This window comes from Opisthorchis viverrini (genome assembly GCF_000715545.1).
Source record: "Opisthorchis viverrini unplaced genomic scaffold opera_v5_28, whole genome shotgun sequence".
In the NCBI taxonomy this organism is placed as follows: domain Eukaryota; kingdom Metazoa; phylum Platyhelminthes; class Trematoda; order Opisthorchiida; family Opisthorchiidae; genus Opisthorchis; species Opisthorchis viverrini.
Genome location: NW_008751684.1, coordinates 201810 through 212038, shown reverse-complemented (window position 1 = coordinate 212038; position 10229 = coordinate 201810). Strand labels below are relative to the sequence as shown.

Genomic DNA, 10229 nt, shown 5'->3' with positions numbered 1-10229 from the left:
AGAATATTAAAAGCCCTAGAGTGAAAAGAAAAAAAGTTGAGTGGAAATCATCAACAGTATGCTACGGTTAGACAATTTTTTTCAGACAGCAGATCAGCAATAGTCAAACAAGAGGGTTTAATGACTCGCTAGCTGAAAAACATCAATCGATTTGCTTAGCTTCCAGTTGGAACATCAAGCCACTTTTCCAAACTGGATGGGGAAGATGTCAGAGAACTACAGAACGATGTAGAATTGACGAGAAGTCGGAAATCAGGCTCTTACAAGATGAGCCCCAAGAAGGATGAGACCGGTCGTAAGCAGAGTTTTCACCGAGCCTACGAATACTGTCACGTCCTTCTTCCGTGAAACTGCATTCAGCACTTTCGAAAAAGCTTGCGAAACAACCGGCAGATTTATTAGGGGGCAAGGTTTCGCCTCCGACACGGAAGCTTCGTTAGACCAAGTGACACTAAGTTACGAGGTTGGTCGGGATTTAGAGCGGAAGGAGAACCAATCAACTGGGTCAGAATAAACTGGCGTTAGGTGCCGGCTGAGGGATGACCGATGGGGAACCTACATGGATCTGGTCTAGTTCTTCTGGTTTGCTTCACGTGAACCTCACTCTTGAACTTCGTTTACACTTTTTGTCCATCTGCGTGGATGAACTAGTGCTACGATAGTTGTGTAGGGGATTATGTGAACTTTGGTTTCCTAGTGGCTCCATATGTGAACAACCACAGGTTGTCACGCGTCAACTCGGTTCATCTAAGACCGTTCTTCATAGGCCCGCCAGTTTGGCACCCTCGATTCTATTCACCTCGTGGTGTTTGGTGAATTCCACCTCTTCAATCATCATTTGCTGTGGTGTGAATCATCAAAGACAGCAACATCAGTGTTGGCACTGATGCTTCACTACCGTAGAACCATAAGTTCGTCTAGTTATATATATATATATATTAAAAGCGCTAGAGTGAAATAACGAGGTTGGGTGAGGTGGGGAAACTTGTGCTGGCCTATGTCAAACATTCTGGGGTGCCTATACCTCGATCCGCTCAATCAGACAAGAATCTGACAGCACGAACGTCACTGACATCGATTAGCCGCCATTTCTTGCAAAGTCTCCAGCGAAGCACGGGGGGGGGGGGTCACGAAGACCCCATCCTGGATGTCGTACAACACACAAAGTCTTCGTGATCTTTTTCCGCTAACGATCGGTGGTTATAAATGGTTTTGACAAGACACAGTATTTCCAGCGACCTTTTCGACGGCCTGTTTCCAACTTGGAGGCCAGAATACGGTCAATATTGGATAGCCACTATGAGGAGAACTTTCGGAATTTTTTCATCAGTCTCATTAACGGAAACACTGCACTTAGATACGTGGAATCCAATTGTGGTTTTCGAGCGGCGTTTTTTCACAAACGACATCTCATCGCACAGTTCCTTGACATACGGTGGTAACTACGTCCAGTACTGCTGATCGCAGCACCGCTGTCGACAACCCCAGCTACTTCCAATCAGTTATCTCAAATCACTGATCGGGATTTTGGGTGCAAGTTAACGTCATCCATTGTTCCCAGTCAGACTCTGAAAATAACACCAAAAAACCAGAAATGCGTTCACTACAGAGACGGGGTTGCCTCGTCCTCGTTGCCACGTTGTGGAAGCTAACTTGCGGAAGAGTCTTACGTAACGGGCTTCCCCGAACACAGCACGATGGTCACAAATTTATGGTACCATGTGGGGTTCACGCTCGCCTATTGGGTGACTGGAATCATCACGATCACGAACAGCGACGGAAGATGGTGTTTATCTGCCATAGAACCATGAAGGCAGCCAGAATGAAGGGAACTGTTGAGGACTTACTGCAAAAAGCCCGTCTCTAGGGGAATCGTTCAATATCGGCAACATCGAGGCTGTGCCCGCTAAATAGACACGTCTGAACATCAGGTTGGAGCAAAACATCATGAGTGAGATTAACTAGAAGTTCTCTGGGAACCACACTCAACGACAGACAAACTTCGGCTAGGCAGTCCGACTCAAAAGTGACGATAAGCTCACCACTGAGAGCAGCTGCGTGCCATCTACTGTGGAGTTTTCAATCGTACACAGGGGGAATCACATGGACCCTAGCCAAGAAGGCGCGAAGATCCCGCAGCGCTCGGAATGCTAAATGAACTTGGTCAACAGCTCTCGGTACTCTGTGGGGATCCACCAACACAGTCGTTTATCACCCTTGGTATTAGACAACTAGCCTACTTATTACACTTCACGTGGCACAGGCCTAGCAGCAACTAAGGGATTGTGTATCAGCTGCGGAATTTGCATCTGGAAGCCTGACCACCTTCAGCACAGAAATAATGGACCTGTGGCACATCATAAGAGAGTACAAGACTGAAAAAAAACGCTCAGTTGTAGCACCCTCCCCGTGCTTAGCTGCCATGCCAACCGGAGGAAGCACGAGGGCTGGAATATTGCCAGGTTGCCCAAGCCTAGACAAAGGAATTCGAGAGGCAGAGGTCCGGTTCGAACCACAGACCTTCCGGTCAGTAAATTCGCGCTCTAACCACTTGAGCAATCTCGTCCCCTGCCGCCCATATTCCGACACAGAAAGATCTCAATCTGTACCCAGATAGATGTGCATTGATTGATTCACAAGTTCGATGCGCGAATTGGGCACAAATTCGTGAGATATAAAGTGGGAAAGTACAAAGAACTGTGTGTGTGCGCGCTTAACAAACCAATACCCACAGAAGTAGATCTTAAAACACGGTTGAAATCGTTCATATGATGGATAAGAGACCATTGTAACGAGAATTTCAGCAGATCACATGAAAGACATTGAAACAAGGATGTTTCTAGCAAGATGCTCACTTAGTAGAAATAAAAGTAGTAGTATATCACGCGTTTGCAGGCAGAAAAAATCAGACTTTCTCAGTACAGTTATAGGTCCTGCACAGGAGAATCCATGGGATATCGGCCTATGGGATGTGATGGAGTGGGAATGGCGCTGGGAGGGACTGAGACCGGTTCGTCACGCCCAGCAGACTCTGGTGAATGTGGCGACTCCACGACGTCCGCTAAACGGAAAAGATGATCAATGGGAGGAGACACGATGATGAGACAGCCAGTGTAATTCCGTATAAGAAATAACAGAGTTTTTAATCGCTTTCTACACCACACCTCTTTGTAACGAACCCCCCTAAATACGACTGTATCGCTACGCAAATCAATCACATTCTGTATGTTACTATCACCCTAAACACGGCTTGATTCAGTTTTCGAAGTCAATACAAACTAATGCGATCAGGTGACTGCGCGAGCTAAGGTATCTTCTGGAGGAATACGACCAAAGTTTTTCAGCAATACATCATCACAGTATTATCGTCAATCTGGACCCTTTTGCTCCGATCTCAGACACCTAGTAGAGCGAACAAACTACGTAATTAAGATGTTGGTCGGAGAGCATGACCTACGACTGGGTGTTATTAAATGAAAGCGGCAGGACCACGTGACACACCGCCCTACATCACCCAAAACTTCCCTGTCACTTTGCTAGACATCATCATCATCATCGCGATAGACAATGTAACATCAATGTTCAACATTGAAGCTGCGTTAGCGTACGACCACGACTTATTGGAAAGCTTTCTTGTGAAAAAAGGACCAAACTGGACAGCGAAAGGACTTAGTCCTAGCTTAACTTAATCACCTACACCTACAGACACTCATTCAGGCAGTCTGGACAGAAATTGAAAACAAGAACGCCAGTGACATCGATTGGCAGTCATATCTTGTGGTGCCTTCAACCAGGTGCAATGAGGATCACGAGGTCCCCATCCTGGAAGGCGAGTAGCACCGACAGCACCCAAGTGTTTCGTGATCCTCATACTCCTCTGCCAAGTCAAGGGCTGTCCACCTCTCTGCTTCCGCCACTCCGAATTCGGCACGGAAAACAACACTCTCTTCGGCAAACGATGGTTCGGCATACGCAACACATGTCCCAACCAATGCAGCTTTTGGTGCTGGGCACATTTTTCGATGTAACTTACCGTTGCACACCCGAACACCGGCTTCCTAGCGGCCCCTTTACGGATTCGCGGGCACCAACCCAAACGATCTATGGTTCTGAGACAACGATTGTCGAACAGCTGAAAACGTCTCACGTCCGCTGCTCGAATAGGCCAAGTCTCAAAGCCATACAACGAAAGACAGCGCGTACACACGTCCCCTGAGATTCAGAGATACACCAGTTTGACGTCATAGGTGTCTCAAATTAGCAAACGTGGCCTGAGCCTTGCAGATTCGTGCACTGACCTCATTTATTACACTACGATCAGAACTAATACAACGTCCAGGATACGTAAGATGTTCCACAACTTTGAGTGCATCTTCCTGGATTTTAAGTGGCGTGTTCAGAGACTGCATGTCCACGAGCATGACCCTACACTTTATAGGTACAAAGTGCATACCAAGGGACGGGATGACTTTAGTCAGCTCATCCAAAAGCAGTTGCACCATCTCCTCTTCGAAGAGGAGAATGATTTTCTCCGCATACTAGATATAAGATGCAATGATAAAACATGAGAGAACGTCAAATCTCCACGCGAATCGCTTGAGTGAGGTATAACGGCTATCGTGCAGCACATTTACTTGATAATTACCATACGCGAGGAACACGGCAGAGACTAATTCGAGCCAGTCGAATGAGTGTATGACGCCACTTACGTACGTACATGTAAAACCACTTACATTCAAGATGGGTGATGGGAAACTAGAGATTACGGCTATTTGTCGACCCCTAAGAAGGACGAAATCGGTAAGGACGGTCAAGTGTGAAGGTCAATACGATAAAACCTCGCAGTTCGGACACGGTCGCAAGACCAAGGAAGATCAAGAGTTTCGTAATCGAGATGACTTACATAGAGGGCTCGTCGCGGCTGCATTGCCATCGGGAAAGGTAACGCAGACTGCGGGATCAGTTTTCGATGTTTCAGGTGGGGATGGTGCCGGTGGAGGAAACAATTGGTCGAGTAGGGAGGGAAGAAACGATGACAGATGTTTTTCTGTCAAATTCCACAGTGTTGCTTGAGAGCCTTGGTTTGTGTCACGGAACAAGATCGGGGGTGTGTCATACGTGCCAGTGTACATGACAAGCAAGACGTTCTTCAACGATTCCCTTACCGCGTCAGTCTGTGGAAAGATATTGCGAAAAAAATGAAGTATCCTCACTCAGGCAGGAAACTACTCACAAGGTTGCTGAGAACTCTTCGACAACCGACGACCGGTTTCGCCCTTCCACTTTGGGCTCATTAGGTAGGCGCAGTCTCCGAGTTTCCGTCAACCTTATGTTCTACTTGAACCCAAATTGGACTGATTTCTACAAATACACTCAGGTTCAAAAAAAATTCAGTCGATGAAAAACATCAAGAATAAGTAAGTAATCACATGGAGGCATGAAGTGCATACAAGTAAGCAAAGTACGAGATGAGAGGTTGGGTCACGATGAGCACAACCTGCAGTAGATGATACCCACGAGTGTTAAGTGCTTTCGGGAGGTCTAATGGACGTCTGGTCAGCATGGTAGAAATATGGTGTCACTCGCCTTTGTGGCTTTCGATAGATAGAGGAGAGGTTGCAAACTCATGGTTCTGTCAGCAAGAACGTTTACACAAACTTTAACAGGCATCCTGATTAAATCGCACAAGTACTTATGATAGATCTTGTCTTTACTCCTGGTGGTTCCTTTTCCATCGGTGGAATGTTCATTTTTGGGGAACCATTGCCATGGGGTGCGGTGCCCATATGGGCATAAATCACGGAAACGGGTACATTAATCAGGTGTGACGAGATTTTACGAGAGGACATAACAATTCATTCGGTTGCACAAGCTCAGTTTTCACCTCTGGAAGATGAGCAAGGACCATGTGAGATTCTCACTACACATAAGTTCATCACACTTAGTGACTTCGTCCAGCTGTAGCACCCTTTCAGTGCTGCCATGCCACACGAGGGCTGAGAGCTGGCTGGTTGCCAGGTGCCCAAGGCTTAGACAGGGAGGTCGGATTCGAACCATGGACCTTCCGCGCTCTTACCACTTGGGCCATCTCGGTGGGACCTCCGGTCCCATGGTGTAGCGGTTATCACTTACTGACTTGCTTACCGGAAGGTTCGTGGTCCGAGCCCTACACTGACATCTCAGCTGTTCCTGTCTAGAATTGGGTAACCTGACAATATCTTAGCCCTCGTAGTTCTTTCGGGTGACGGGGCAGTTGGACACACTTGGGAAACCTGCCCAAATTCGTAAGAACGTGAAATAGTCAGTGAAATAGTCAGTCACATTAGACAGGACACAAGAGAAAACATTCAAGCGAAGGCCCTGAAAAGGCCAACTGTCGCAGCTTAGTTCTCAACTTACCAGTGAATCGGAGCTGCTGGCCTGCATGTACTGTTCCATGTAGCTGAGTATGCGGGACCAAAGGGAATGAAAATTAGCCAAGTCATGAAGTGGTCGGAGGTGTTGAAGAAACACCTTCGTCAAGAGGGGAATGGCACGCATTCGAGGATCGACAAACTCAACAGTGTTGAAGTGAACCGAAGAAGAGCTTCTGGCTGAGTTGCGTCCAGTCGTGTTTGAACTGTCTGCTTGGGCGGCTACCGCTTCGTCCAGGGCGATGCTTTCCAAGAATCCAGACAACAGTGGGAATATAACCTGAAAAATGTAGTAGAACGTATCTTATGCACCAGACTGTTCTGGTTCTAGAGAATAAAGAAATCACGCACGCGCGCACGCAATCAAATCAGTTTATCAGCTATAGAGCGTGTACCATAGGCACATTGATTCCAGCTGCTACAGTTTCGACCAACAGGATGTGGGACGTACAACCAGGCCTTGGAGCCGTGAATGCGCTCATTGTGGGAGAATCGCAACGTGATTTACCTTATCGAAGCAATCCTCCCACTGTTTGCCGGATAGTGACTGGAGAATTGGCGACAGAATTGCGCGCTGGAGATAGGCCAGCGCATCGGTCCGCACGTCTTTACGGCAATCACAACAGAGGCGGCCAATGGCTTGTAAGAGTGGACGCCAACAGTTAGACCAAAGGAATTCTGTATCCACCTCCGGCTGTTGCTCATCACACGCTTCGGCGGTTTTTGGTGCGTCTTCTGTTCCCATGGTTTCCGGAAGAGGAGAGCGGGTCCATTCCGTGTAGATGGAGGACACACGGGTGAGCAGCAAGTGGATCAAGTCCAAAAGCTGAAAGAGAAACAGCCGTGAAAAAATTGGTAACGTGTCCGAGGAGAATGTTGCCAGTTCAGGTAGCTTACATAGTTGTTGTTTTGTCGCTGATCTGGACAAGTTGACTGCAAACGTTTCATCACCAATCAGTGCGTTGTTAGAGAGCGTGGTAGAGTGCAGCGATGGGTCGGTGGTTGTGTTAATATACATGTTGCGAGCCTTCAATCGTGATTGGTTGTTCGGTCGGACGGTTCTATTGGTTGGTTTGCTATCCTGTGATCGGGACACAAGATCACAGATCAACCAATGGAACCACCCGACGGAACAACCAATCGTGACCGAAAGTCAATCCCGGCTAGCAGCACGTATATTAACACACATGCAACACTACTCAAGTCAAACACACCGACCCACCGATGCTCTCCACCATGCACCCTAGCAATAAATGATGATGAAACGCTTGCGACCAAATTTCCCGGCCCACCGAACAAACCAACGACCAATATGTTTTATCGCGTAGACAAACTAGAAAAAAATTTGTGTGAATACATGCCGCACCACTCGTTTTCTATCAGAACTTCGGATATACCGAGCACATTCGGTCGGGAAGGACTGTCGTATTCACCTAAAGGAGCGTAACAGGGAGGGTCGCTGGAGAAAAACTCCTCATATATATAGATAGAGAGGGTTATCAGAACTACGGTGGAGATATGAGACAGGGAGAAAAGCAATGAATGTCTACCTGAATGGCGATCACGCCCGTCGTGGGACTGAGAAACACTTCCTTAGCCAATTCTGCATTTCTGTTTCGCCGTTCTTTGCCATCCTCATCACTGTCCGAGCCAGATTCTGATCCGGTCGAGCGGAGCCCAGCCATGAATCCTGTAGTTTTCCTACCGAAGCCAGATCTATTGGGACGTTTTGGGGTGTGGTTGGGCGCGATAACGGGAGAGGCGCGTTCCAAAGTCAAGCTGGAACTTCGGCGCAGACATGCTTCCACAAAGACACGTAATGTTCGAACACAGTACTGGAAAAGACAAGAATTCAAAGTGTCGAGTATTGTGTACAAAAAGAGGTTTTCATAAAGAACAAGCAATGAAGATCGATCATTTTACGCAACTCGTTGTATCCGAGAATCTACACTACAATGCAGTGGACGTCTTGAAGTTGTGATGGCTGCGCGTAGTTGCGTGAGCTCACAACCGAAAACAAATGGAGCGATACAAGTTGCAAATACATTAACCATGAATAGCGTCTTTCTTAGAAATCGTTCGAATCTGAAAAACGTAGAACCCGAAAAGATGGGTTTCGTTTTGGTACTAGTCACGCCGTGAAATGAAGCATGACGACTCTCATGAAAGGCGGGAAAACATGGCAGTAAACAGTGAATAAACCTTCCAGGAGAGGGTCCCCATGACCCTGGCTGCGCTTGGCTGCAGATATTACAGGAAATGGTGGCTGATCGAGGTCAGCTTCTGTTAGGCGGAACTCCACACAGATCCCTCTTTACCGCTCGCAGTCAGGTGCTGCTACGGCCGAGTTTGGCCAACAATTCGGAACGCTTGCCGGTCCGGCACAGAAGTCGAGATCTGATTGGTCGAAAGTCTGGATCCAACAGCCAATCATGACTCAGTATTGGCCGAATGCCGGTTGCCAATGGCGCATCCAGAAGGCGTCAGAATTTCCAGAAAATTATCTCCGCCTACGCTGTACAAGCGTTCGTGACTTCGTTTTGAGCGTTAATACACGTCGTGCACCTTTGGTGGTTGTTTTGACGTGAACCTTAGCTTGGGAGGCTCAGACCGAGAACTAAGCGGAGAAAAATACCGTTACTACAGTTTCTCTCCAGGTTGTCTGATTGAGCGCCTCAGAATGCTTGCGACAAGCCAGCACCAGGTCTCCTCCCTCACTCACTGTTTTTGTCTTCTTACCACTCTAAGATAAACTTTATGGCTGTACAGCAGAGCTACCTCCGATGATGACGAGTTTCTCAGAAGTGACTGATAGGTGTTATATGGAATTTTTCAAAGGTCAACACAGTGCGGTTGTTGTAAACCGACGCCTCATTTCCCGTGGGTAACCTTTCTCAAGGATTCTCACAGTCATTTGAATAGGGGTCAAATGCAGCGACATTTAGGTCCACTATCGTCTTCTGATTAGTGCATTCCTGTGAGTGGTTGGCAGTCAGATTCGGCCAGTGTGTACACGTGATTGTGTGTGTACTTTGATTAGGACGTGCCTCTGCTTGTGGTTCTGTTGGCTATGATGCGTCATTGTTGAGATCTCCGCTTGACCTCTGGTTACCAGGCCTGCTAAGATGTGCAGTAAGTTGAATCCAGATAGACGGGTTGCTGGCGCCATCATTCCGATTGATGCAGTTCGGCTGTGTGCTGATCTCTAAGGCCTCAGCGCACGTCCGCTTCATGTGTGAATTGAATCCTTAATGCAATATACGTGTGCCATCGAAATTGATTTGATGACTTCATTTAAATACGTGGAGTGCAATGCCTGAATCGTGCTCTAGTTTTCTTTTCAATTCTATTGGGTTTCTTGCAGAAGAACGCGCGTGTCGTTTGTGCTCCGTGATTCGTACACGGAATGTCTGGCTGTCTGACCTATGGGTCTGGTAGACGCAGTTTCAGTTCGACCGAGTCCTTGGCCCTCATAAGGTGTCGTTGTAACGTGTTGTCAATTCGGCAAAACGTTTTACTATCATAATCCCGAAGTATTTTCAAACGCCATCTGAAGTGCCAACTTTATAGGCTATTCCCACGGTGACCACAGGGTTTTTGTCTTCTTGTCTCACCGTTCTTCCCATCTGTTGGTGAATGCGCCTCGTGGGGCATGTGTTTTGCTCTCATATCCTACTGAGACGCGCCAGTTCGTCCGGACTCGTCCGAGCCTAGTTTCTTGATGCGATTCGCCAGCGATCCGACAACTGCCCGTCTGACGTAGTGTGGATGCGAAGACTCACAGTGCACATACCTCCCTGAATGTGTCGACTTTCT

The 10229-nt window shown here is 47.5% G+C and overlaps 1 protein-coding gene across 1 annotated transcript in view; it reads right to left on the bottom strand.

Annotated features, from left to right (window-relative positions):
- Nucleotides 1-2265: 2265 nt before the first annotated feature.
- The window catches only part of T265_12974 (hypothetical protein), a gene marked incomplete at both ends in the record, with an annotated part of 56890 nt that continues 48926 nt past the window's right edge, over nt 2266-10229 (bottom strand). The window contains 6 exons of the mRNA XM_009166588.1: nt 2266-2568; nt 2940-3061; nt 4904-5174; nt 6400-6693; nt 6922-7239; nt 7964-8248. Of these exons, the coding sequence (XP_009164852.1) occupies nt 2266-2568; nt 2940-3061; nt 4904-5174; nt 6400-6693; nt 6922-7239; nt 7964-8248 (1593 nt within the window). The remainder of the gene's footprint in view (nt 2569-2939; nt 3062-4903; nt 5175-6399; nt 6694-6921; nt 7240-7963; nt 8249-10229) is intronic.